Source organism: Channa argus, chromosome 14 (assembly GCF_033026475.1).
Source record: "Channa argus isolate prfri chromosome 14, Channa argus male v1.0, whole genome shotgun sequence".
NCBI lineage: Eukaryota > Metazoa > Chordata > Actinopteri > Anabantiformes > Channidae > Channa > Channa argus.
Window position 1 is genome coordinate 20,095,021 of NC_090210.1, and position 27,770 is coordinate 20,122,790.

General features: G+C 38.6%; 1 protein-coding gene across 1 annotated transcript in view; it reads right to left on the reverse strand.

Moving 5' to 3' along the window:
* Positions 1–1,018: 1,018 nt before the first annotated feature.
* The window catches only part of LOC137098237 (telomerase protein component 1-like), a 31,305-nt gene continuing 4,553 nt past the window's right edge, over positions 1,019–27,770 (reverse strand). Inside the window, exons 7-51 of the mRNA XM_067474265.1 lie at positions 26,248–26,405; positions 25,751–25,860; positions 25,486–25,564; positions 24,301–24,493; positions 22,808–23,072; positions 22,525–22,677; positions 22,233–22,304; positions 21,956–22,080; positions 21,693–21,758; positions 21,235–21,378; positions 20,752–21,043; positions 20,377–20,498; positions 20,020–20,133; positions 19,560–19,677; positions 19,205–19,390; positions 18,460–18,647; positions 18,227–18,368; positions 17,561–17,740; positions 17,302–17,394; positions 16,896–17,031; positions 16,395–16,554; positions 15,917–16,050; positions 15,408–15,496; positions 14,950–15,064; positions 14,078–14,104; positions 12,850–13,063; positions 12,078–12,198; positions 11,439–11,563; positions 11,210–11,309; positions 9,137–9,292; positions 8,696–8,908; positions 7,854–7,910; positions 7,479–7,614; positions 6,368–6,619; positions 6,087–6,238; positions 5,765–5,872; positions 5,522–5,644; positions 5,186–5,315; positions 4,953–5,038; positions 4,601–4,727; positions 3,893–4,023; positions 3,690–3,811; positions 3,045–3,188; positions 1,213–1,324; positions 1,019–1,101 (exon numbers count right to left, since the gene is read on the reverse strand). Coding sequence (XP_067330366.1) covers positions 1,297–1,324; positions 3,045–3,188; positions 3,690–3,811; positions 3,893–4,023; positions 4,601–4,727; positions 4,953–5,038; positions 5,186–5,315; positions 5,522–5,644; positions 5,765–5,872; positions 6,087–6,238; positions 6,368–6,619; positions 7,479–7,614; positions 7,854–7,910; positions 8,696–8,908; positions 9,137–9,292; positions 11,210–11,309; positions 11,439–11,563; positions 12,078–12,198; positions 12,850–13,063; positions 14,078–14,104; positions 14,950–15,064; positions 15,408–15,496; positions 15,917–16,050; positions 16,395–16,554; positions 16,896–17,031; positions 17,302–17,394; positions 17,561–17,740; positions 18,227–18,368; positions 18,460–18,647; positions 19,205–19,390; positions 19,560–19,677; positions 20,020–20,133; positions 20,377–20,498; positions 20,752–21,043; positions 21,235–21,378; positions 21,693–21,758; positions 21,956–22,080; positions 22,233–22,304; positions 22,525–22,677; positions 22,808–23,072; positions 24,301–24,493; positions 25,486–25,564; positions 25,751–25,860; positions 26,248–26,405 — 5,986 coding nt within the window. The 3' untranslated portion in view covers positions 1,019–1,101; positions 1,213–1,296. The remainder of the gene's footprint in view (positions 1,102–1,212; positions 1,325–3,044; positions 3,189–3,689; positions 3,812–3,892; positions 4,024–4,600; positions 4,728–4,952; positions 5,039–5,185; positions 5,316–5,521; positions 5,645–5,764; positions 5,873–6,086; positions 6,239–6,367; positions 6,620–7,478; positions 7,615–7,853; positions 7,911–8,695; positions 8,909–9,136; positions 9,293–11,209; positions 11,310–11,438; positions 11,564–12,077; positions 12,199–12,849; positions 13,064–14,077; positions 14,105–14,949; positions 15,065–15,407; positions 15,497–15,916; positions 16,051–16,394; positions 16,555–16,895; positions 17,032–17,301; positions 17,395–17,560; positions 17,741–18,226; positions 18,369–18,459; positions 18,648–19,204; positions 19,391–19,559; positions 19,678–20,019; positions 20,134–20,376; positions 20,499–20,751; positions 21,044–21,234; positions 21,379–21,692; positions 21,759–21,955; positions 22,081–22,232; positions 22,305–22,524; positions 22,678–22,807; positions 23,073–24,300; positions 24,494–25,485; positions 25,565–25,750; positions 25,861–26,247; positions 26,406–27,770) is intronic.

Genomic DNA, 27,770 nt, shown 5'->3' on the forward strand with positions numbered 1-27,770 from the left:
TAACCATGTAGATGTTGAATATGTTATCATTTTATCCTATATAAGCCAATTTGGAATATTGCTTAGAGATTTTATTAATGTGAGACTCGCATAATGGGTGGAGATGACCAGGCCATTTCAGAAGCTCCAGCCGGAGTTCTGTTATGACAGACAGCAGCCTCTTTTGAGCTACTGTTGTCTTGAAATATGTTACAGTATCATTTCTTTTGAAAGGAAAATCGGGTGTTGGAGTTAAGACATATATTGCTGTTCGTTTTTCTGAAAGGAATACACATTTTTTTGGACATTACATTCTGTTGACTTCGATGTGCTTATGACGTTTGCAGAATGGCTTTCACCATAATAAATCAATCAATCATAATGCATAAATAGACCTATATTAAGGGAAATTAAACAAAGCAGGAGGTTTACAGTAAATAAGCTACACTACAGACAGCATCAGTTTGTTCTTCTACCCTAAAAACATTGGTTTAGCAGTTAATTGATATTATTTTGCCACTTTAACTCTGAGCTGTAGATGTATTTAAGTGCAGTCAGCTGATACGTCTTTGGGAGTTTCAATTTGGCAGACAGCTAGGTGATCTCTGCCAGCATGTGGGTCCTCACGTCAACAAAAACCTCCACAATTTCCAAATAGATATTATTTGGATAAAATGACCACATTCTCAACAGCTACAAGGTTATTTTCTCACCTGAAAACATTTTAAAGCTTCATAAAGTCCCTAAATAGCAGTGCTAGTGGGAAAAGTGTAACATCTATGAGCCTGGTTCCCATGGATGCGAGGAAGGGTCTGCTTCCTTATACTGACGCAAATCCTGATTGATTTTGGTCGAGCAAGGTTGTTTTCTTTAATTCAAAATATTTTGTTTACTGAAATGCGGTTTGTTTTGCAAAATGTGTTCTCATGTTATCTGAAATACTTTGTGTGTTGCTGAAATGTTGTGGTTTGTTGTGTTTTGAAATGTGTTTTGTACCCACAGACCACACATTTGTGCTGTAGAGTTCAACATTTCTTACAGGTCTTCTGCTGCTCCATGATGAAAGATCTGGAGGCTGATTGAACCACATGTTGCCCCTTACATCTCCACACACCACAAGCTCTGCAAGAACATGAAACATTTCATATTCACAAAATAAATAAGTAAAACCTGGCACGAACGGAAGAAGTAGTAACTGATTGAGTGATGATTGTAACTGCAGTTGGTTTCTACCTTGGTCCACTGTTACAGCTGTTATCAGGCTCATCTTCTTTTCTACATCGTCACTCTGTAGATGCATAGAGCTCAAAAGTGCATTCAATCCAATTTTGGGGCCCATTGCAAACTAAGCAAAAAAAAAAGGGGGAGAGGCGCATAAAATTATATTTGTTGAAAACAAAACACTATGTTGCACAAAACAATTAAGCAAAATAATTAAGCTTAAAAAAGCTTAATTAAGCTTAAGACAGGTAGTATAAAATCTAATAAATATTCCTAATGATATATTACTAAATAAATGGACCCTAGAGCCTCATTAGGAGCAGAAAACTCATGGATAGAACAAACTACTGAAAATGCATAACAGTGGACCTCCCAGTCCTATGTATAAATATGTATATGTAGAGTATATGTAGGTCATTTCTCCTGACAGCCCACAAAGTGATATTAAAACATTTAAAAACAAATGATCTGTACAGGAAAAAAAAAGGAATTGAACACTTTAAATGTCTTCTTAAGTCTTTTATGAGAGGACTGAAGTTTTCAAGACATGCAGATATCCAATTTAGGGGTTGAGTAGCGGGTTGATTAAAACTCACACTGAAGCCAATGGCAACTTCTCCATTTTGCTCGCCCACCAGCCATATGCTGTTCACACTGTTACGGACAAACCCCAAAATTCTGACGCAATTCATCCAACTGCATAAAGAAAAACAGAAAAGGCACTTCAGAGCTGGGTGTAGTCATTTTGTTCCAGAGAGAGAACAGAGCTGAAATTAATGTGAATAGACGTTGTCTTTAGACTCAGGAAAGCGGGGCCTCGCCCAAGTTGTTTTCAGCAGGGAAGGAGACCTGCAAACGTGGACTGGGGGATATTGTCACATGGTGAAAGGAACTCCTTAACCAAATGACATGTCCTTTTAGTGGAAAATAAAATGTCAGTTTATTAGGTACACCTGGGTGAAACTATGCAGTCAATCCAGCAGTGTTGCAGTAACGAAGGTGATAAAATGTTTAGTTTGTGTTCAAACTGCAGGCTGCAGCTTTATACAGACAGGAGATTCTGTTATTTAATTTATACTCATTGATGTACTAAACTGGTATGATTCAGGCCAATAAAGTTAAGTCTCGGTTTCTCATTTTCTCGTGATAAGATAATTTCTCGGGAAAACAAAGTTTGTTTTCTTGTGATAAGTAGATCATTTTCCAAAATCCAAATTACAATAAAGTCCATTTAATTTTCTGCTTCATTGTGTTTATATTATGTTACTGAGATAAATTATTCTCCCTTGAACCACCAGCAGGGGCCAGGTCTAACCTTAAGGGCATTCACTGCCCTATTATTCTGACATTGTATTCTGAGATATTCTGACTCATGGAACAAGTCCATCCAGTTTACATTTTGCCACCACCTGGTTCAGAGGTTTTATCCTGAAAAGGCTTTACAGCACTTTTGATATTGTTATATTACAACACGAGCGAGTAGAAGACTGATAAAGCATTGGATTGGTGTAGGCTAATAATAAACAACATCACATCATGCAGAGAGTTATGTTCTTAGTTCTCACAATCACGGGGTATCAGTTTCCTTTAATATGGTCTCTATGTGGAAAAATGTTGTGGTGCTGCATGAGTGGTTGTTTCCATTACTTTCTTTAACCTAAGATTGGGAGCAGCAAGTATAATAAGGCATGGACAAGAAACACTATTCAGTGGATCACACAACAATAAAAGCTATGATGCTACATTGTTTCACGCAACATAACTTTAAAAACTAACCATAATCCCGAAAGTCTAAAAAACCTAGACAGGGATTTCGGAACATGCTGCACAGTATATCGTGTTACCTAGAGTCTACGAACTTCCAATCATCTTCATCATTCTTTGTCACGTCAAATATTGTTCCATCTTCTGAAATACCAATCAGGATAGTGTAGTAGGCAAGGTAGGCCACTTGTTTTATCACTTTGTATGTTTTTATCTTCCGCAGGCTGAAACAAAGAATACAGGAGAACTAGTTACTTCCCAGAATCAAACTCATAACATTGTTTACCTTCCTAAGCCTCAATTCACTTTCATTACACTGCTGAGTTATTGACACCCAGCAGAGTTTTTGGTTGAGTTTTAAAATGTCTACAACAAGCTTGGTCAAAATGTGCACAATGTGTATGAAATAATCCTCCTTACTCTCAACTTTGAAATAGATTATCCACTCAACTTGGAGCAATGTAAAATGTATTAAATATAATTAGCTTCAGTTTAGTCATTTTTTTTGTCCCCACCATGCAATCATTATACTAACTGCTAACCCTTTAAGGGGTTGCTGGGTGCAAGAAGCAACGCCAGCTGTCACTGGATGAATGGCAGGGTAGACTGTATACAGGTTGGCACTCTGGCTTAGGGCAGACACACAGAACTGAAAAGACAAACAATCACTGGACATTGTACACATTTGTGGCAGCTTAGCATTGGATTGCTTTGTTGTTGTTTACCTCGCACTGCACTGTTGTTGATTCCACACCAGCTTCCACACATCAACACAACATTTCCCGTAGCCGACAGCAAACTGGCTGGCGGGCATGGAGCAGATCGCTGTAATAGTGCTGCCTAAAGCCTAAGACACAAACAAACGGGAGGTTTGATTGTACAAAAACGCATCTTCAGTTTAAATTGGTTTTCTTAAGCATTTCCTCACCTGCTTGTGACCAGCCACTCTGTTGTTGTGCCACAATTCCAGTAAACCAGATTCATAACCAGCAAGAAGCAAATCATCTTTTTGACAGAAGCAAAGAGCAGTGACACAGTCTATCAGAGTCGGATGACTCTCTGCAAAGAAAAGGCAGAATTTAGACCTGAACTGAACACCAAAAATCAGGCACAACATTATGACCAAGCGTTAGTGGAGTCGTACTGCAGTGCATTATAAGTGGTTCTAAAGTTTTGGTCACCCAAATTTTGTTTAAATCGGGTGGCCAAAATATTGGCGGCAGTGGCTCAGTTGGTAGAGTGGCCGCCTACCGACCATAGGGTCGGAGGTTCACACCCTGCTCTGAACACCCAACAGCCCATCCCCATCCGTATTGTCACTTTTCTGACAGTTTCAACTTAAAAACTGAGAAATTATAACCTTGTAAAAAAGGAATTCATGGCAGAGCTACTGTACCAGATTGCATTAAATTGTACAATTGGTCATAATGTTAAGCCTGGTCAGTGTATACTGTATGATGATCAAAGACACACAATTTCCATTTTAGATCTTTTGCTAAAAAAAACATTTTCATGTGGAAAGCTAACTATGAATTTTAATGGGTTCTTGTAGATGGCAGCAAGTTGATCACGTTAATAGCAGTGAAAAATAGGAGTCATGGTGGTAATTAAGTACAGGTAGAATACACAGCACTACCTGTTGTCCATGTCCAACATCGCAATGAGCAGTCTTCAGAAACAGTGAGGAACTCTGGGATTCCTTTTTTACAAGCCACTTTATTAACTGCACCACTGTGACCCTGAATCGTGTTGAAGTGCTCCACCTGTGACGATACAAAATGTGAGGCATGACGCAAAAGCAGAAAAATACGTAGTTTTCTGCTCTGCATTTAGGCTACAACTAGGATCACAGATCAGAGAAAATAGGTGAATAGAATTTATAGAAGCTGAGAGCCTATAGAACATATGACTAAAGAGAAAACAAAACCCTAATAGGACAAATCTGACATAATATGACAAATATTTTCATGAACTGGGAACAAACAGACCTGCAGTGGTTTCCAAAGCTGCACTGTGCCGTCATCAGATGCAGTGAAAACGGTAATTTCTTCTGAGTTGTTTTCTTTGTTTGGATCTTTAAAACAAAACAATAATTAGGATTAAAATGTTTTAAAATTTAAATAAAATTTGGAGACTAATTATATTGTAAATGACAAAAGACAACCTCCAAATGGGGCTTTTCTACCCACTGCTTGTGTGCACTTGTTTTCTTTTATTGTACCTGTGTTTGGGTGGAGACAGCAGTGGTGTATCCGCTGTTTGTGGGCAGTAATGTGGCAGATTTCTCTGGCGGTTTCCCAGTTCCACACATGTAGTGCTCCCTCTGCACAGCCAGCCACCACATACTGTCCCTGCACACAGAAACAACAACAGCAAGTTTACTTAAAGGATCGTCTTTGTCTTAAAAATTAAGAATTTGAAGGTAGTAACTGTAAATTTTGTATTTCTCCTCATTTACTCTACCAATATACCAATTAGCCGCAAAATGTTTTTGCAGTAAGCAAGAACACAATCTACTATATACTGTAATTTCTCTGATATGCCTTAATTTTCTCACCAGAGAACAGACCGAGGTAAGCGGGTTTGTCCAAGAGATTTCCCTGAGACGCTGGCCTGACTGCAGGTCCCATAAACAAAGGCTGCCATCATTTGAACAGCTAATCTGGAAGGGAAAAGGTGACTGAGGAAGTGAATGTTGAATGTTATTGTGACTCGCTGGTTTAATACCTTTAACATACCTGTAAGTCAGGTTAGTTGCACACATAAAGATAAGGAAGGAAAAGGTTTGAGAAAAACTTACAACACAGTCTGGAGTCCAAACACAGCCACTGATCCAGTCTCTGTGACAATTAGGGAGCGATTTAGAAAGAACAGCTTGAGATGAACTCACATCCCACAGCATCAGGGCCTGAAACAAAGATGCTTATGATCACAACACAATCAGCAGCAAGCCTGAAACAGTGGTATATATATAGTGGACACACTATTGGTAGTGTGACACACACACACATAATTTTTTTTTGTATGTATTTTTTGTATTATGCGTGCGCATAATCTTCCCTATATTGATATTAAAGACTAAAGTTTTTTAATTTTGTTAATGCAGACATGTGAAATCCTACATGATCTTTTCCACCAGACAGTAACTGTCCACCATCAGGGCTGAAAGCCAGACAGGTGACTCCTCCACTGTGGCCCCTCAGCCACACATGTGGCTCCACTGAGGTGTCAAGGGCCAGATCGCTCAACAACCACAAAGCAATAGTGAAGTCATCTGAATCAAAGGGAAATACAGAGGTTTAATTAATAAAACTATTAGAAAGAAGACAAGTATACTGGTTAAAGCTTTAGATAACTGTTAAATATTTTATGATCATGTTTCTGCTTTATTATCAACGTGTACCTGAACCTATAGCCAAGTAAGTAGAGTTTTGTGCCAGTGCCAGGATGGTGCCTAGTTGCACACCAAACATTCGCAGCATTTTCAGACCACTCAATTTTCCCTCCTCTCCTCCTTCTCTCTTCCAAACCCTCAGACATTTGTCACTTCCTCCAGACACCAGCAGATCAGGTTCAATCTGCCCTGCGTTCAAAACGACCCACAGTAGACAGAGTATGGACACGTCAAGGTCACTGGACGCCCAAATCTTCTCACCTATGAATAAAAGAAAATAATTCATTTTCTCTTTATTTACTTGGTCTATGTTTTGGTTATTTAAAAGTACATGATTTTGTACAATTATATTAAGTGGTGGAAAGAGACAGGATAGTTACAAGAAAACATGAATTTGACATTGGATTTAAAATTAGTTTAAGCATAGCCATTTATTACTAGATAAGGTCTGAAAGAATTTTATCCATTAAAGAAAACCTCTTATTGAGAATCTAAATTGGAATATTTTAAAGGGGAAAAGAAATTAAGGGACAATACTAACTTTGATAAGGTTAATAAAAAAAGGGGGGTGCTCATTCTTCCCAGCCTGTTCTGAATTCATCTATCAAAGGGGTTGGACTAAGGGGTCATGGGATCTGGGGTTAACCATGCCAAGATATTTAATGTGTGAACAAAGCATTTTAAACAGAAATATTGGCTGTGGAATTGTTTTGGGCAGCTGGATTAACTGGATGTAACTCACTCAGACTGCTCACACTTTGACAAAACACAGGGCGTTGTCTGATTCTTACAATAAAAAGGTTTTCCTGAGTTTGACAAACTACAGTGATTGCTTCTTCAGGTAAGTTTCTTCATAAAGCTTCTTAATAGAGTACACTTCATAAAATGTTTCACAGCAAGACAAAAACCAAACACAGGATAATGTACACCATGACTGCTTTATCCAGTCTGTAAAGTCATGGTCCTAGTCATAGTTTTATGATGCTCAATAATTATGTCACTGTAGCTGAAGATCCTGTACACAGTGACATTTAGAAACTGAATTTGAAGCATTTCTTCTCTGGTGTCTTGCAGCGATAAATATTTAATAAAAGTGATATTTCCATGAACATATACACACCTGTATCAAGACCGAAGAGTTTGATGCCCCTGCTATGATACCCCACAGCAGCATAGCCTCCACTCACAGCCACACAAAGTGCAGCAGGCTCAGAGTTTACAGACTTCGGTTTCTTCTGCAGACGCTCCTGTTCACGCTTACAAAATAATAATAATGATGATGATAATAATACAATAAAAATAAAGAACGTTGTAGCTGTACATTCAGTTAAGGAGAAATGGAGCGTCCAGTTTCTAGTACATTCACCAGATGTTTTCTACTGAAACATTTATACGCAGTCTACAACATGAAGCACCACTAAAATGGATTAGGATGATCTCATTGACATGAGCATAGAAAGGAAAGAAACATATAAAAGATCAATAAGGCGCTTACTTCATCACTTTTTAATGCAGTAACTGACCGCCGAAGTCCTCCTGACCAGAGCTGGAGCTGTTTCACAGGAAACAAGAACACAGTAATTACTGCCTTGTGGTTGTATGCCGTCATAAACCACTAAAGTGGCAGTTTACATGTTCAAATCAGTTTATCCATGAGTGGAAGGGGACATGTGTGCCAGATGTAGTGAAATTTCCTGCAGGTAATTTCTGAGATATACCATCGACAAGAATAGGTGGACATGGGTTCACAATGACTGATTCATTCTTGTATCCTGATGAATGCTGGTCTCAAATTTAAAAAAAACCCATTAAAGGCATTCCTGTCCTGATTGGGAACAGTGTGAGATCACATTGACCATGACCTTTGACCTCTGACCACCAAAGCTTAGCAGTTTATTCTGTGAGTGGATGCTTTTAAACTTACTTACTTGGATAGTGTGTTAGCAAGAATGGGAGAGGTGGAAGGAACAGATCTAAACAGTTCATCCTTGAGTCCAAGTGAGGTTTTGTGCCAAATGTAAATATGCAGAAGCTCCTTAAAGGCACTTCTGAGATATCATGTTCACGAGAATAGGACGGAGCGATGGACAACTCAAAAAACATAATGCCTCCAACTACAACTGATACCAGCACAAAAAGACAAGTCATTTCTTTAGAAGAAAGCTTCACTAAGCTTGATTTAAGTGTAATACTCAACAATGGACTGTCTCATAATTTGTTTCTAGCTGGTTTATAAGTCAGTGAAGGGGTGAAATAATAATTTTATGATCCAGCCACGCTAACCTGAGTGAGTGAGTGACTGAGTGAGTGAGTGAGTAACCAGTGTGCAAGCACTACCATATGATCAGCACCAGCACTGAGCAGCGTAGCTCCATCATCCAGGAAGGTGAGGGCTTCTGTAGCTCCACAGTGAGCCTGGAAACATGCCACACAGCTGGAGGTGGGCAATGACCACATCCTGACCTCTCCAGACACAGAGCCAGAGCAGAGCATGGAGGAGGAGGAAGAGAAGCAGAGACTGCGCACTGAGCGCTGGTGACCACGTAGAGACTGGAGAAACCAGTTAAAGCAGTTTAATTATATTGACGTTTTCATACATATTGGCAATAATTACAAAGTGATCAACATTATAAAATTGTTCCAAACACAAAGGCCAAGTAGGTAAATTCTAAAAAAAGTGAAAACCATATTACTTAAACACACACATACAAAAGATTTGAAGTTATAAAATAATCCATATCCCTGTGCAAGTAAACACTTAGTCTTATTGTAACTCACGGTTAGAGTTTTATTCTGGAGCCAGTTCCACATGATCACATTTCCATTCCAGCAGCCAGCACCCAGCAGGTGACCTTCAGGATTAAAGGTCACACAGTTTAATGGGCTGGGGCCAGGCAAGACTGCCACCTCCTGACCATTATCAGTGGACCAAACCTTCAGAGCAAAAAATAAATAAATAAAAACATCCATCAGTACAAATAATGTCACTCAGACTGAACAGCCACAATATTACCACCTCCTGGTGGTTTAAAATAAAATGATATGGTTTCTATAAAAATGTTTGAACTAATAAATGCTGATACTGTATATCATTATGGGCTGGCCATGTGAGAGTACATAAAATCAATAAAATGAGCTCCACCTAAACCAACAGTGATCTGTTATATTTTATTATTTATTCATTATCAATAATTAATAGGTACTGTACATGTTTTGCCATAATTACTTTGTTTACTTTTGTTTTAAGTACAATGTTTTTTTAGTGGAGTACTTTTACTTTTGTGCTGTGAATAAAATGTAGCTAATCTGCTTAGTAAATTTATTTGTGTAAAAGCTTTGAGGTGGTAGTATAGTAGAGTATTTTACTTGAGTATTGAGTTTGTGTACTTCTGTACAAAATGTGTATCACATTTTACTGTGTATGGGCCTGCGTAGAAAGTTGCTCCTATGTTAGACCAGCAGCTCGTGGAGAGGATGTGAGCTGTTCTCCATGATGTTTACCAGTCTGTGCAGCATCCTCCCCTCCACTACCAACACCAGAGTTTCCACAGTGGTCCCAGGACAGAGCCAGCTTTCCTAATCCGCTTGTTCAGTTTATTAGTGTCACTGGCTCTGATGTTGCTGGCCCAGCAGATAGCGCCAAAAAAGATTGCATTGGCCACAACAGATTGGTAAAACATCTTCAACATCTGGTTGAACACATTAATGGACCTGAGCTTGTTCAGAACCTAAAGTCTGCATTGAGCCTTTCTGTAGACAGCCGCTATGTTGCATGTCCAGTCCAGTCTGTTGTTATGGTGAACTCCAAGATATTTGAACCCCTCCACCATCTCCACCTTTCACCCAGAATGGAAATGCTGTCGACACTGCTCCTAGTCCTGCTGAAGTCCATGGCCATCTCTTTAGTCTTAGCCACATTAATCACTCAAGACAGATGGATAAGATTTCTTTGGCACAGGAATCAGGCAAGATGTCTTCTACAGAGGTGCTGTAGAATCTCACCAAGCTGCTCAGAACAGACTTTCAGGATTCTGGGGCTGATACCGTCAGGACCTGCAGCCTTGTTCCGATTCAGCTTCGGCGACCGCTGCTTCACCTGGCTGCTGGAAACTGTGGCGACTGTGTGTCCAGAGGCAAGGGGGGGAGATCAGCCAGGGGTCCCGAACTGAACCTGTTGAAGCATTGTTTAGACTCATTGGTGACCTTCATGCTGTTTTGCTGCGGCTGGTTCTCCAGTTTCCTCCTGTAGGAGTCTTTGTTCTCCCTTAGTCTCACTTTAAGCTCCTTCTGAAAAGACTTCAGCACGTCCCTTTCCCCGTCCCTGAAAGCGCTCTTCTTTCTGTTGAGCAGCCCCTTTACGTCTCTGATCTATGGTTTATTGTTGGGAAGTACCTCACTGTCCTGTTTGGGATGGTGTTCTGTGTCTGTGACCCAGTCTCCCCTGCAGAGTCTCAGTAGCCTCCAGAGACCACGTCCTGCTGCTGAACAATAGGTTGTGATCTATAGAGGTGTATGCTTCTTTCATGCTTGCATAAAGTAGATTCGATGTTTACCGAGCCTTCTCTATACATAAATTAGATACTTTGGACCTTAGAGGTCTAAATGATGACTTTTCTTTAGCGTAATTTCTTTGAATTAATTTTCGTTTTTTAGGGTTAAGGACAATAATAATTGACCCAGATTATCGAGATCAACATGCTATTTTTTTTTTGTTTTTTTCTATTTAGATTTATTACCCGTTATATACTATGTCTTTCTGACAGGGTTCACCATTTACTAGGTTTACTTGCCATTATGCAAGTACTCCTCTCGCTTGTTTCAAAAGTTTAGTGTAATTACTTTGATACTAACTTTCAGCATAAAGTCAAGGGAAACTGTTGCAAAGTGCTTCTGGTCTGCGGTGACATCGCTTGAGGTTATCACATTAGTATGGCCGTCAATAAGAGCAGTCCTGCAATGATATGAAGCACAAGTCCGCTACTTCAAATGACCTGTGCCATAACTCAAGAAAACCTACAGGATTATGGAATTGTTACAATACAAACTGAAAGTTTGCAGATTCTCCTGCAAACACTTTTACCTGCAGCCATTCTTAGTGTCCCAGATCTCTATTCGTCCATCAAAAGAGGTGGTAGCAAGACATGCATCCTTAAGAAAGACACAGCTTGAGATTCCATCACAACTGCTCACCAGTGACTTCACTTCCTATTCAAAAGAACACATTTTTTTATTAGATATCATTTCTGCAAATGTGATAACACATGATATACTGGCAATTAGATCCCTTACAAGTACTACAATCATCGTGAAATCAGGAGTAGGGCATAAGCTACAGTAGATTTACCCCCCCAAAAACAGATTTCTTGGTAATGAAAAAATTTAACCGTGCCTTATTTTGGTTTACATATGTGCATGTGCATAAAAAAAGAGTTTGTTATTGGTTCTTCACTTGTAGCAGGATAAATGTCAAGACTGAAATAGTGTAGAAAAATTGATTTCCTCATGTACATGTTAATGTACTGAATGTGAACCGAAAACGAATAATGTGTAAACAAGTCATTTGGTCAATAAAATCCATAAATACGAACCACCCAGATAATCTATAGGGATACAAAATGTACTAGAAGAGGAACAAAGTACATCAATATTAGAAAATAATCTAAGTTATAGATTATGCCAGAAGTAAACGCCAACTACTAGAGTTAAAGTGGGTTCATACCTGTCCCATCTGTGTGTTGAAGAAATGCAGCGTTCCCTGCACTGTACCAACCACTGTCAGCTCTCCATCAGAGCTCACGGCCAAACAGGATGGTTTAGAGGAGAACGTCGACACAAGGTTACTGCAATAAAGCACACAACAAAATAAATAAATACACAAATCAACATTAATACCAGCTGGTGGTTTTAATAAAAAAAATGTTTTTATACTAATATTATGAACTACTAAATATTCATGTATTATTATGAGTCAACCAACTGTCACACATAAAGTGATTAAAATATGCTTCACCTTCACCAACAATGATTTTTGACTCTTTTTATTATTTACTGTACATGTTTTACCATAATTACTATGATTAGTATTTTTTTAATACAGTGTTTTCTTAGTGTAGAACATTTACAGTACATTTGTTAGTAAAATGCAGATAAGCTACTTTAAGTGGTACTTTTAGTGGAAATTTCTTTTACAGCAATACTATATAAAATACTTTTACTTGAGTATTGAGTTAATGTTCGTCTACCACCTCTGCACACAGTAGATCACATTTTGCTTTGTGTAGGGTTGTACAGCTGTAAACTGCTCAGGGTGGACATGCTGACCCTCATCCTCCATTACATTGCTATGATCACCAGTATTAATGTTGTGGCTGATCTGTGTACACTTCTATATATTAATACTTCCAACAATCTAAAACAAAAACTATTTGATACCATTTGGGGATGTAGTTTTTAATACTTTGGCAGCACCACCTTGAAGATAACCCACTCACCTGGTCTCTTTAGTAATTTGTCTGCCATTGCTGTTTAGCCACTCAATTACCCGAACCCTTCCATTTCCCACCAGACCTTGTGCCCACGTGTGAGCAGAGGTTTCTGGAAGCTCATTGAAGGCCTGCTGAATGAAAAGAGCCGGCCACAAGGAGAGCAGAGGGGCATGATGTTGCAGGAAACTATGACAATCCCGCAGTCTGTCCTGGAAGTCAACTGTAAGGTTCAAGAGAACATGAGAGAAAAAAAAACCCCACTGTTTTTAAATCAGTTTTTTAAAATTCTAATGGTATTTATGAGAAATTTCAGTCTGGTTTTAGATCAACTGCAAACACTGAATCTGCTTTGGTGAGGATACTCAATGACATTTTGCTGGCATTGGATGCAAAAAATTCTGTTGTCCTCCTTCTACTAGCTCTTACAGCTGCATTTGACACTGTGGACAATGAGATCCTTATGCCTCATCTGGATAAGCTGGTGGAGATCTGTGGCACAGCACTTAATAGGGTCAAAGCTCACCTGTCAGGTCAAAGCTTTTTCATAAAATGGGGTGAGGCGTCATATGCTGCTGCTAGTTTGTCTTATGGGGTTCCCCATGGCTCTATTTTGGGTCCTATCCTGTTTTCTTTGTATATGCCACCATTGGGGTCTGACAACATTCAGTTACTGTATATCTACCACTGAATGGCTCATCACTAAACTCTGGCAGCAATTTTTTGTTTTTGAATAAGGGCAAATCTGAAGTAACTTTGTTTGGATCTAGTGACAAATGGAAACCCTGTAATATTGATCTTCCATCTTCCAATGTGGCACCTTCCTATTTGGCTGATATGCTTACTTTCCATGTGGCAAATTGCAGTACTTTCTAACTTTGCCCAGATCTAGGTCAAAGCGTTAGGGTGACAGAACCTTTGCTGTTACTGCCCTGAAGCTGTTTGGCTCACAATCTTCGTGTTATATCTGAGCTCCATACTTTTAAATCCAAACTTAAGACTCACTTGTTCAAGCAGACATTTGATACTTAAGTGATCTCAGACTGTTGTTCTTTTTGTAGAATTTTATTGTTTTGTTTTTAATATTTTAATGATTTATGTTTTTGTGCTTAGGCCAATCCCTGATTGTTATCAAGCACTATAAAAATAAAGGTTACATTACATAATTGAGAGTAATATATTATTCACAATTATATATAGGAACATATTTGTGCGTAATATATTTTAAAACACTTACTTATGGATGAAGTTTGATGATTGGCATCTGCAGGAAAGGGTAACATTTACAGAATACAAATTAATGTTGAAAAATATAATATAACAATTGAATTGCAAATTTTTGGATGAAAAGTTGTAAATTAACATGTGATTTTAACAAATGTTTCCCTTTTCTGTAATATTCACTGCAAATAACCAATAAATGTTAAGAATGGCCAGCATTGCCCCGAATATCACATAAACTACTCTTTCATGTTGGCCATGCGTTTCACATAGACAAACTTATTCAACCATTTTGTTCTTAATGCTGTCTTGTTTTACAGTTTTTTACTACCACCTCTCTATTTCTACCCCATCCTGATTAATGGCGTTTAATTTAAACGCCGTTAAATTGATTAAGTGTTTTGATCCAAATTCATTTGAAGTGATGCTCTCTCATACGTCCGCCACAGATCCAAATAGTGTTTCCAGGTTGCATTAGCAAACGTGTTTTAGTCATTATTGCCCCGATTCATCATGCTGCCTTAAAAGTATTGTTTAAAAATTTTTTGAAAATTCATCTCAACATACACCTTTAAATTGTACATACTGTTCAGAAAATAAAAGCAAAGCAAAAAGAGAGGTGAAACTGCAACACATCAACACCACAACTATATTTTCACGTCCACTAATTTCACTTACTTTTCTTAGCCAATGAAATGCAGCCAGTTGTTTGTCCAGACAATTTTATTCCCTTGCATACTCTAAATTTCACGTGCACTTGTGAGTAAAATGCTCAAATTGTAGGCTGCAGATGTGCCTGCAGACACTTTTTATTAACTGGCCATGAGTGCAGAGATCACCAGAAGTGAAACGATTAAAAGTATCAAAGATCAGCCCAATAATACTCACCACACAAGCTGTAGGTCTCCAGGAGGTGGTGCAGTAGGCCATGGCGCACGTTAGCATACAGAAAATAGTAACTGGAGAGTAGTGAATGAAGTGCCTCCAATTGGCCACTTTGAATCTGACAAAAAGATTATTTAGAAGCAGATTTTTACAGCACTCTTTTAACACTAACGCTCATCTACAGTACAGTAAGTTTATTTAGATAAAATAGTAAAAACTAAGAAAAACATTGTATTTAAACAGTCACAGATCACTATTGGTAAAGGTGGAGCTAATTTTAACCATTTCATGGTCTGACAGGTGGCTAACCCATAATGAGACATCTATATTTATTAGATCGTGATATTTTTATATTGAAACCACCTGGTGGTATTAATGTTGTTGCTGATGGGGTAAGTGAAATGTATAATTTAACTTCTTAACTGGTTTTAAAGCACTACTGTGATGAGTGACTGACTCACCAGGCTGGATGGCAGGTGCATAACAGAGTTGGCCTCACAGTGAAGGAAGGTATCTGTTCCTTGGGGGTCAGCCAGCACCCACAGATAAGCTGAGGTAGGACAAATTGGATATAGAACAACAGACTACTCAAGGGCGGAATGAGATCTTTGTGAAAAAGAAATTGATATTTGTTTTACAACTTGCCCTCACTGCCTTAAAACATGGATTGATTAATAGTTTATAAAACTATTTAGACAAGACATCGGGCAAAGTATCAATTGTATTCCCACAAGTTCTCAGCTACAATCAGCTATGAGTTACCTTAATAGATTAGAATGAGTAAAAAAATGATAAACAAATTATCTGTGAGGCATTGTAGTCTTTTTGTCTGCATCTGTGTTTTCATCACTTCTTCACAATGCCCTGTATTATACAGTCTAATTTTTCTAATACTAATTAAGAAAGAACATTTTTAAAAAATGGAGGGGGCCAAATGGACTGTGTAGGAGACAATTAATCTGTACTTTACCTGCCAGTATGAGGTGAGCTCTCGTTCTGTCACTTTCTGCTGGGAGGAGAAAGTCCTCAAATGCTTGTTTTACCTCTGGATTGGTTAGAGCCAGCAGGTTATCACTGCTGTGGCAATGAGATGAACCAACCAGACTGCAAGGAAAGAATTTACGCTTGTTTATTGTCCACATGGATCCCTTTATGTAACTTACCACTCAAATACAACCAGCTTCTGTGGTTTGTTGAATGTGATGAGAAACACAAACCACAAAGAAAAAAAAAATGGAAATGGAAAAGGCAATAATTTTATTGAAACATTGAAAGCGATAAAATAAAATAAAAAGGAAATATCACTACTGTATATGATATAAAGACTGGCTGTAGCTGCACACTGTTACTTTGACAAGATTAAATTACATTTCAAGATTACTTTAATTTAACTGTAGGATTCTTCCCAACATCCCTGTTGAATTTATATCCATGGGATTCATACATACCTTTGTAAGCTCTGAACTATATGGATGAATGTTGCCATGGGAATACGTCCTTCAGGATTCCTGGACAAGTGCAGCACTTCCTGCCATGAGATTTGTCCCTCCCGTGAGGACAGGTCATTGCATGTGTTCAGTACAGAGTACAAGTGTCTTTCCCTCAGGCCTGGAAATCGAGAGGGTAAAATGTTCAGGCAACTACAGTCAAGTCAGCACTTTGATCATGTCAAGCTTATCATCGATGAAAAGACAGCAAAGAAGAGTTTAAAACATTGTGGAGTACCAAACAGTTTGATAAAGTAAAGTGTCTGCATGAGTGAGTAATTTTTAGACAAATAAAACTTGCAACTATTTTTGGTTGTCTAATATAGAAAGTCTTCATTCCAGTCCATCACAATATTGGGCAACAGTCAGTAAAACCTAGAAACTGGGCTTAGTATCCCTCTAGGTACTCTACACCTAGTCTGCTACAACATAACATGGTGCCTCATATTTGATTAATCTTACCAGTGGTGCTGACAGTGAGCACTGCCAGGGCCCAGCGGAGTCCCGGCATGTCCCTGTACTGTGAGCAGAGTCGGTCCAGGCTGTGCTGCACCAACTGGCTCAGAGACTGAGGCAAACTCTGAAGGGTCTCCTTCAACTGAGACACGAAGACACAGGCAGGATATGAGAAAGGCAATGCTCACAAACCAGGAGAAAGAAACGTTATTATAAAATTATTGCATACAACATCCTGAATATTAACCAAACTGTCAAAAAAGTACATTATTTTTAACACTGTTTATTTCTTCCTTACTGGAGTTATTTTATTGTAGGAAAATTGTATTTACGTATAACCACAACCAGCAGTAGAAATACAACCATTAATATCTAAGTGAAAGTGGGTAAAAAAAGAAAAGTCACTACTGACCTTATCAAGTGAATCCAAATTTCTCAGATCTTCACAGGCGATGTGAAGGTAGAGAGGACTCACTGCTCCATTCTTCATTATCAGGGTCTGGAGCTGGACAAACACAGCATTGTTTCAGGAATAAAATATAAAGTGTGAGAACATGAGTGATTGCATTATTCCCACAACTAGATTTGGACCAACCGATCGATCAACTAGCAGAAGCGCAGAAAAGAAATGAGAACCCTGATTTACACACTGCAAAACATATAAGAAGAACCTGGTCGTTGAATGCAGAGTCCCTTGGTTTCTTGCCAAAGATGTTCAGTCCGTTTTGAACTATCTCCTTCCGGTCCAGCACAGTGAGCTGTCCCATGGTAAATATGACAGTGCCTTTCTTCTTGGCCAAGGTTTGTAATAGAGCTGCTTTAGACGTGACGCTGACTACCAAACACACACCCTGAAGAAAAAAAGAAAAAGAAGCATTAATGTTTTACGGCAAGAAAGAAGTGGACAAAGGTAACTTTAAACAAAGCAATTAATGTGTATACATGTCGATGGGCTGTTTGAGTTTTAAAAAAGCCACGATTATTATGGGGGCAAGGGTATAAAAACAATTTTTTAAAGCTTTTACTTTCCCAGGAGCAAACTGGCCTCACTAATTGTCACATCCATCAGGACCGCATTCTGGAGTTTTAGAAATAGAGCCAATTTTCTGTTCTGCATCCAAACCATATTATGTTAGTCAACTCTGAAATATCAGAGCTTTTGTCTGAGACCAGCCATGTAAAACACCTTCCAGCAGGAATATTAAAAAAATTCTTAATGTCAGGTAGACTGTGACAGAAGTCAGTCCTGTCCATGTGAATCTAATAGAAATCAATGTTTTGGCAGTTTGAGGAAGTACATTGTGCTTTTTCCTAAGTTTTCTATCCACGTGACCAACCTGTGGAAGCTGCTTTGGGAGCCAGTCAGAGGTGAGTTGACCATGACGATCTTGAACAAGATCCACTCCATCAATTAGCAACACACGAGGTTTGTTCTTCTTCGTGTCATTTAACATGGAATGAAATTCTGAAAGCAAATGCCTGAGAAAATAAAAATGCGTTGTTAGTTCAAGGACAATAGTACCTACCAGCAAATCTTAACTATCTGAAAGCCAATTAAAAATCTAGTCACTGGTAGAAGTGGGGAGGAGATGATTCCTTCTCAGTATCTTTTATCTTCCTGAACCACTGAACAAGGTAGCGAAGGAGGTTTTCTACAGAACGAGCTGATTGGCTGGCAACCGTAGAGTATGAGATGACATCACAGACAAGGCTTTTCCTCGAGTTGTCTCCCGACCTGAGAGCATCTGCTAAAGCAGCCTGTGTGAAGAGAGATAAATGTGGCTATAATAGCATTTTTACTTATCCAAAGGTTTTTTTATCATGTCACATGTATTTTGAAGTCAAAACACCAGTGGTTGCACAAGTAGACCATCTACATACATAATGAAGAGTTCAGGAGGTTTTACACCCCTGGTAAAAACACAAAAAAACAAATCTGCAACTATTTTTTACAATTTACGAAGGATTCAATCATTTGAAAAAAATGACTCAGTGTGTGGATTTGCCAATGTTTATTGTCAATACTAATTTAATAAATTTGGCATTTTAAAAAGTAATCTTAGATGTTCCTTATAATAACAAGCAATGTTCCTTTTTATTTGTTGGTATTTTATAAACTACACAATCAAAGCTATATATCCAGAAACTAATTGGCTCATCATTAGATAATGAAAACAATCCTTAGATCCAGCCTGATATGCAACAGTGCAAAACTTATCGTTGCATGTCAAATCACAATCCACCAGTTTCAAAAGAAATAATTACAATATTCTCTACATGTAGAAAGGCCGATGGATTTTACTAGTATAAATTACCATGAAGACAGTTTTGCCCTCTCCAGGTTCTCCCTCCACCACCATCATCCCTCGTTTGGCCTGGAGCTGCTCCACTATCTCTATGGCTCCAGACAGGAGATTGGCCCGGCCACAGAACTGTTTCTGCAGCGCCCTCTGGTGAACCTCCTGTTCAGTGAGATCTAATGAAGCCTCAGCATCATCATCCTGGAGAATAAAGTCCAGTATTATTATTCTAAACAAGCGTGAACTGACAGAGGATACTCTAGGAATAATTTTCAGTGGTTTATTTGAACAGACTTTAAAAGTCACTACCCTGAGTCAGGTTAATGAAGAGATTAGAAAGGAAATGAAGTGGATCCTATAAGAAACTAACTTCCACAAACAGCTTCACAACAGCCGCCCAAAGATCTTCCAACACAGCCTTGCCAAAGTCCTCCAGGTTTTTCAGATATAGTTTCCCATCGACAACACCTCCCCACTTACATGGGTAACTAGGTCAAAAACAAAACAAGCACACAGATTCAAGTAAGGCAATTTAAGTCATATTTTACTTTTAAATTCTCATTTTTAACAAGGCAAAGAAATAGTTTTTATTTTTGCAACCTAAAATTAGTGAATTTCCTTATCCCAAAGGTGCTGTTCAATTGCACCTGATGTTCCAGTTTTTGGGATTTCCAACTTTTCTTTTAACACATCAATCGTGAAATGGATAAACCACTAAACAGCAGCATAGGATAACCATGACCCGGACGACTGAAAATCTAAACAAACACACAGTGGATGATTTTAACGCTTTTTACTTATTTACTGTTATTATGACTGATGTGACTCACTTCTCAGTCACTTTAACATCACTGGCACGCATCCTACTTTTCAGAGAGGCCATTTTTGACTCAGCCTCCGTTGATTCAGGGATAAAGTCTGATTTCCAAGCCCCTGGAACTGATCTGAGAAAAAAAAAACAAAAAAAAAAAACAATAAAACTGAAATGTAAAATTCCTAAATGGTTTAGTTAAGCACTGCAGCAATGAGGTCAACAGCAATGAAGACAACAAATACTTTACAAAAATATCTTTATCCTGTGAGTATTATTCATTGTAGTTTATAATAAAACTACTAATTCAAACATAAAATATGAACGCAGGACCTAATATAAAATGTTATGTGTGAATATAGCCCCAAAAACATACTTGCTGATGTTTGGATCTCTGAAGTAGCAGAACATTCGCTGGTTTACTGTGTCGGGGAAAAGAGCCTGAAACTGACGTATCTCCATCTCTTGGATCGACAGACCAGGAGAAGCTGATGGCAGCTGCACACAAAGAAAAAAGTTTATTCAATAGAAATAAAAGTTATTTTCCTACTTGTAATTTTGCATAATGAATGTACTTTTATCTCTTATTTTGAACTGACGTATTGTATATGTAACATCCGATGCCTTTTACACTTTTGAGCAACTAAAGCCAACAGGTCAGACGTTTGACACAACATGTATATTTAAATATCTCATTTAAAACTGTACTTGTTAATTCTTCTATAATTTTTTTTGAAACATCAATTCTTACCCAGCTGTACTGTGGCAGGTCAGGTAGAACTGGTGTGGGGGGCACCAGTCCATACCTCTCCCCCAGGATTGCTACCATCATTTGGCTACGGCAAACCTCTGACAGGCACAGCTCGGTGGCTCGGCCCAACTCCTCCTCTGTCACACCCCAGCACCATTCCACCTCCTGGAGGTAGAGGCAGTGAGGTGCAGCGCGACGGCGAAGCTCTGGGAAGACGCTCCGCAACAACAAGTCACGTTCTGCGTGCATGTCTCTGAAGGAGGAGGAGAGGAACACTCGCACACTTCGCCACCTGGAGACAGAGGAAAGAATTGATGTTACTGAGAAAAAGGCTGCAAAATGTCTTAGACAGTAAACCAATTATAAATAAGCGGTGGAGAGGTGTATCTGTACATCAGGATCAATATGGAACTTTGCTTCCCAGGGTTTATGATTAAGTGCTGCAATAATCTGATGACTTTTCAGGAGTTTAGGTAAAATTACCTTAACTTTGAGCTGTCTGGTATTGGGACCTCGTTTTTGGTCATGTGAGGGCCTTTAGCTCCCTCAGGCGGTGAGATGTTGTACACTTTGTCCAAACTCTCTACATGGTCCAGTAGCCTGGAAGATCCCCGTTCTGCCACAAACCTGGTCAGACAATTTAACAAGTAGTTAGACTTTTAGTCAAAGATAGGCTAATCGATTTCTGTGACCGTGATATCAGTATGCAGATACCATTCTCACTTTATTAAAATATATGTTAGTATAGCTGAACCTAAAGACTGGAAACAGACAATGACACTACCCTCGTCGTTTTTGCTCTTATTCTGCTTTCTACTTATAAAGGTTTAAGTTTGCTTTTTTTCCCCCTCTGTTGTTTTAGGTTGGTTTAGGTTAGTTGCCACTTTGTGAAAGCTAGTGGAGATCCAAACAATGCATGAAGGATAAGTCAGACATTTTACCTCAGCATTTGTTCACTGAAGGGTGTAAGCACCACATAGTTCCTGTCAGCAGTGTATTCTGATGTGCTGCAACAGGTCAATGCAACAAAGGCTTCATGTTAGTACATTTTGTGTGTGCCTTATAAACATGTCTTACTTAACAACCACAAAAAATTAATTAATTAAAGTTTATTTAGACAGTAGAAGATATCAACATTAGCGTCTGAGTACGGTGTGATATTCAGGTGAGAAACACATACGGTATTCCAGACAAATGACATTACCGGCAGTCTGACAAGTAGAGTTGCATCACGAGGGATCTGTTGTTTATTTCTTTCATGTAGGTACTGAGGGCGAACTCAACGTCTGAACCAATATTGTAGTCACTCAGCACGATGATGTTGTCCACCTGAGATTGGAAAGTATACGACCTCAACAGTCACAAAGAATCAATCTGTACATTCACCTACAGCATTGGTTCTCACTGGTTTCACCGATACCTGAAAATACCTGAAAGTCGAGCTTCTAACCATAATAACCATTATATAAAAATGAACTAACCTTGTTTTCCTTGGTCAGTATGTTAGATATACAATAACTCCCTTTATCTTCATTTGACTTATGTATATAATCCTGTGAAAGAGAACCATTTATTATTAAAAAGTTAATGAGCACAAACTTCCTTCTAAACATTTCTACAAATGCAGAAAGTTCCTTTCTTCAATGTTAAAATAATCCACCTACATTTGGTCAATATACATGAAAATTAAAATTATTGTTAGTATGATAAAAACATTTTTTTTTTAATATCATTACAAATTACACAGGACGGTACAGAAAAAAAAATCTCTACCTTTATTTGCTTCATGACTCCTCTGACATTTTCCAAAAGCATGTCAGATTTCAGCTTGACTTCTTCAGCGTGCTTCCAAACATTTAAATAAATCTCACAATCCTCTGCACTACTGGCAATCATCAGAGAAAGCAAAACGGCCACTTCTATCATCTGACAGGAAATAAAAATGGGGATTGACGTAAACTCCGTTGATTGTTCTTGGAACTGATTAATAGCAATACAGTACTAATCTTCTCTTTGTGTTATTGATAACGAAAGGAAGAAGAATACAGATTCTTACAGAAGGAGCAAGCTTGTCATCATCATTCTCTTTCTTCCTACTGCTTCTCCGATTCAGTTGTTTTTCTTCAGTCTCCTTGTTAGTGTGCTCAGGGTCCGGTGGAAGGCAAAAGTCTGGATTTTTCGCAAAGATCTCCATTTCAGAGTAGAGTAGGATAACGGTTCTTCCAGGAAGTGGTGGGACATTGTAATGACAGGAGATTTGAACAGCCGTCTCCAGAGCTTTACGGTAATGGTCCAGTAGGTCAACAGTGTACAGCCGCTGACTGGTCGTGCAGACATAGAAACAATTTGATTATATTACAATGTAAATACCTTCGTGTTTTTCATGCAGATGTTTTTTAATTTTTTCTGACCACTGTTCCCTGAGCTATAAATTATTTTCTTTCCCCCATCATTGGTTTGCAGTCCTTAAACTTGTCCCTGGCAGTAGAAACAACATAGCAAAGGACGTGCAGTCATTCACTGACCAACTATAGTGAAAAACTAGCAGCATTAGCATCAGGACTCAACCCACACAGGATAGTTTGTTCATCCCTCTCCCATTTGGGAAGATGCACTGAGACATCAAAACTCATTGAAACAGACTGAAAGGCAGATCTAACCCTCCTGGGCATGAATGTTACCAATCTTGCATAAATCTGTCAAGAGATGTGCCGTTGTTCACAGATGACTCTTTTAAGCTGCTCTTTACTCTTTAACATTCAGTACTTTCACCGTCATCACTACGTAGTCGCTGTGGTTGTCCCGAACATGTTGTAGTCCTGCTGCACCCTATGGGCTTAAGTTACTCTTGAACACAAAACACTCACCAGGATACTTTCCATGTTCTTCTGCCCAATTTCACCTTGCAGTTTTGTGTTGTTCGTGAACAATGATCTAATGATGACAATCTCTGCCTAAATGTCCAAAAGATAAATGACATGGCTGTTGATTTCAGAAAGGCCTATAGTGAGCACTCCCCACTGAATATTGATGGCCTGGTGGTAGAAAGCCTCCATGATTCCAACTCGGTGAACACCTCTAAGGATCTCACATTGAGCACACTCATCAAAGAGGACAGCTGTACAATACAAAGGATCCTGACCAGCTGCATTAATATATACTAATGCAGTTTCTTCGCCCTGTCATCTAGCAGAAGGCTTGAAAACTTGAATTACACTACATAACATATTCCTGCCCAAGCTGCCGGAGTTCTATGCTACATCTGAAATCCTAAGAGAATGTTAGATTGAATAGAGAATGTCTCCATTCAACCTCCAGTTTTTTCAACCTCCCCACTGTTTTTTTTTTTTGCTGCCCCTGAATTTAACCTGAATGGTTATTTTAATAATACAGTTTTGAATCATTTAACATTTTAATGACATTATACAGGGGTGTACTGTATAAAGTAGGTGTCATTAATTTATACACTTAAAAAAATTGTATTCTTTTTGAAAGGTATGATAATAGAAATGGCTTTGCATTGCATTTTTAGAGTTAACATTCTCATACTTGGCCTTTAGCAGCTGGGACTTCTTCAGACGATACATTCGACAGATAAGTGGCACTCCCAGTGTCATCCTCAACCTCCTCTTTTTGGTCGTCTCCCACTTCACATGATTAAAGCGTTTGCTCTTGGGAATCCTCTTCACGATGTCCTTTAGGATGTCTTTAACAGTGGGAAGCACTTGCGTTTTTGTAGAGGCTAAAGGACAAAGAGGATAAACTGACATACTTTGGCATATTTGTATAACATAGTTTGGCTAATATATTAGTAAATTAAACTATACAGTTGATGTGGATGATTCCAACATCTATAACTCAGTGCAAACAGTGCAGTTTTGTTTTCTACCTATCATTACAATTAGTACAAATTCTTATTGTGTCTATACATAAATATTTGTTATTTTTGTGTTGACCAAGATACCAAAGGTAAAAGTCTTTGTATCTACAGTATTCAGAGTGGTCACACTATCACTGGATAGAAACCGTGCAGTCATTAAAGGCAGTTGCTTAGGGTGACACACGGTGAGTGGTTCGATCCCTGGCCCTGGCTATATGTCGAAGTGTCCCTGGGCAAGACACTGAACCCCTAAAAGTCCATTCCCATCCCCAGCTGTGCTGTGCCGGTCCAAGCCCGGTAGAAATTGGGGAGGGTTGCCTCAGGAAGGGCATCCGGCGTAAAAACTCAACATGCGGACAATGATCCGCTGTGGCGACCCCGAACTCTCGGGATAAGCCGAAAGGAGAGTAGTAGATTAAGGGGGCAAACATAATAAAATTACAAGGTCTTATGGAAAAGGGTTTTAGTTGCTGTTTAGCATTACATTTGAAGTTTACTGACACTTCTTCCAAACTTAATTATTGACCGTCTAGCCAAAGAGTTTAATAGCCAAAGAGTTTAATAGTTAGAGGTTTTAAAAACACTTCATGTTCAATAGTGTTTTGTTTGTACTGAATGAGGTAGTCATCTGAACAGCCATGAATCCAATGTACAGCACAACAAAAATCCCAAACATACAGCCAGAATTAGCAGAACTGTAGCCAACTTTAAATCCAAGAATCTTGTTTTGAAAACTGCTTTTAAGCCACTTTGTAATAAGTTAACTGATAAATAAAGAGAATCTATTTCCAAAGGCATTATCACTTTACTAATAAGGCCTAAACATTTTGCACAGCATATGTACTGCTTCTCACCTAAGGTTTGAAGCTCCATGATGACTTTGTAGGCAGCGAGGAATCTAAAAGGAAACTGTCGGTTTTGAATAATTTCTTTCTGTAAGTACATAAACCAGACAGAATTTTCGTGAACACAGCTGTAAGTTTTATTACAAAAACAAAAATAATTATGATACTTACTTACCTTTTTTTTTAAATGGGACAAAACATATATTAGAAATTTGAACACCTTTTATTTTACCCTCATGTTCATTTTTAGTATTCAGTAAATAAGGAATCTCACCTCATTTGTCAGTCTGCTGAGGACCTTCCTGTGATGAGCCTCGCTGATGCCCTTAGTGATCATGTTCCTCAGGTTACTCAGCATGTCCGTGAGTGAAAAAGACTCATTGTCTGTACCCAAAGAAAAACTTTTTATCCATATATGAGATCAAGGATGTTTGCATTTATTTGTAGGGGTGAAATGTCCAATGTGTGTTTGTGTATTGAAATCTATCTTTACACTTGTCTCTTGCAAGGAGTGTTGTACAGGGAAACCAGAGTAAATATAAAAGTCATCCTTGCACTGGATACATGTATTTATTGCTTTCTTCTCTAATCGAGATAGGCCCCATGTGACAAAAGACAAGCTTTTTGTAATGAAATAAATTGTTCACTGGTCACAGTTATGCACTTGAAACTGGTGATACAATTTGTTGTAAATGATGCAGTAAACATGTCTTTTTTGGGGGGGGAACAGCCTGACATTGAAAATCCTTTTTAAAATGATTTTCATCAGACCTATGAGTTTCTCCCAGGTGGCAGCCTTGTTGCCCTCCCGACTGAGCAGCCGTTCCCATGTCTCTGGCTCTTTGAGCTTCATTCTCTGCCCGGCTCTCTCCCTGTCCCACTCGCCCTTTAATCCACTGTGGGTGAAGGCCTCCAGGTCAGCAGGATACCTGACAGACACACATTGCATTTTATATATAATCATCTGTCTGTCAACCATTATATAATATCTGGGACAGTTTGTGTGTGCACCTTAGGAGTGGGTGATAAAATCCACTGTTTGGGTAGGCAGCATGTCTTTGGGTAACTCGGTTCATTCCAGAGTAACAAAAGGTGATATTACTATTGTTAGTCTAACATCTGCCAACATCTGCTAACATCAACATTGTATTAGTGATATTGCGCTTTAGGAGCTAGAACAAATTCAATGCATTTACCACATTATTCAGTGTTAAAAAAAAAAATCTGACTTTCCTTTGCATAGTAATAAAACAAATACTTATGGCAAAAACTATGAGACTTTTAACATACTACTTTGTTTAGCAATATTAAGAGGGAATCACTGCATACAAGACATTCTGAAGCTCTCAGTAAGACTGCGGCACCTGCTTATATGTAGTTTAGCCCACTCTTCTTGTGCAAACTGCTCCTTGTCTCAGGTTTGAAAGATGCCTTCCCGAGACAGCATGTTTCTGCTCTTTTAATAGATATTCAATGGTATTCATATGGGTGCTCACAGAAGGGCACTTAAGAATAGTTTAGTGTCCAGTTCTTAGGTACGGTTGTTGTTTTAAGATTAACACAAAAAGATTTTATCTGACGGTGCAGAATTTTAATCGACTCCTGTCATGCGTATGTAGCCGTAATGAATGACTGAATCAATGAAATGAAATGAAATGAATCAATGAAATGAATCCCTAAAACGTCAGCTATAGATAGGAAAAAAGTAAGTTTAATATAGCCTGTGCAGACTCGACAGCAATTATTTCTATTTTGTGTATTACATCAGTATAAAATGTATAGGATTATTTGGTAAATAGATTATATAATTTTGCTATAGGAAGATATACTTTGTACTTTCGGGCGACCGTGGCGCAGGAAGGTAGAGCGGTTGTCCACCAATAAGAGCCAACAACATGTTGGCTCCTCCGGTCACATGTCAAAGTGTCCTTCAGCAAGACACTGAACCCAACTTAGTTTCTCCCGGTGAGTGTTGGTCCCCCATCGGTGTATGAGTGTGTGTGATTGATTAAGTGCGAATGGGTGAATGAGAAGCAGTGTAAAGTGCTTTGAGTGCCAATAGGTAGAAAAGCGCTATATAAGTGCAGAACCATTTACATTCTAATGTGTATATTCAAGTGTTTATTAACATACTGTAATTAATGTAATGTATTTGTAAGAGTAACTTATCCTATGACGCATCAGAGGATATATGATAGCATATGAACAGATAATAACGCTAATAATAGACACATTAAAAATGTCATAAACTAACTGCTGTTAAACACAATACAATGTGTTATAAACAATTTTTT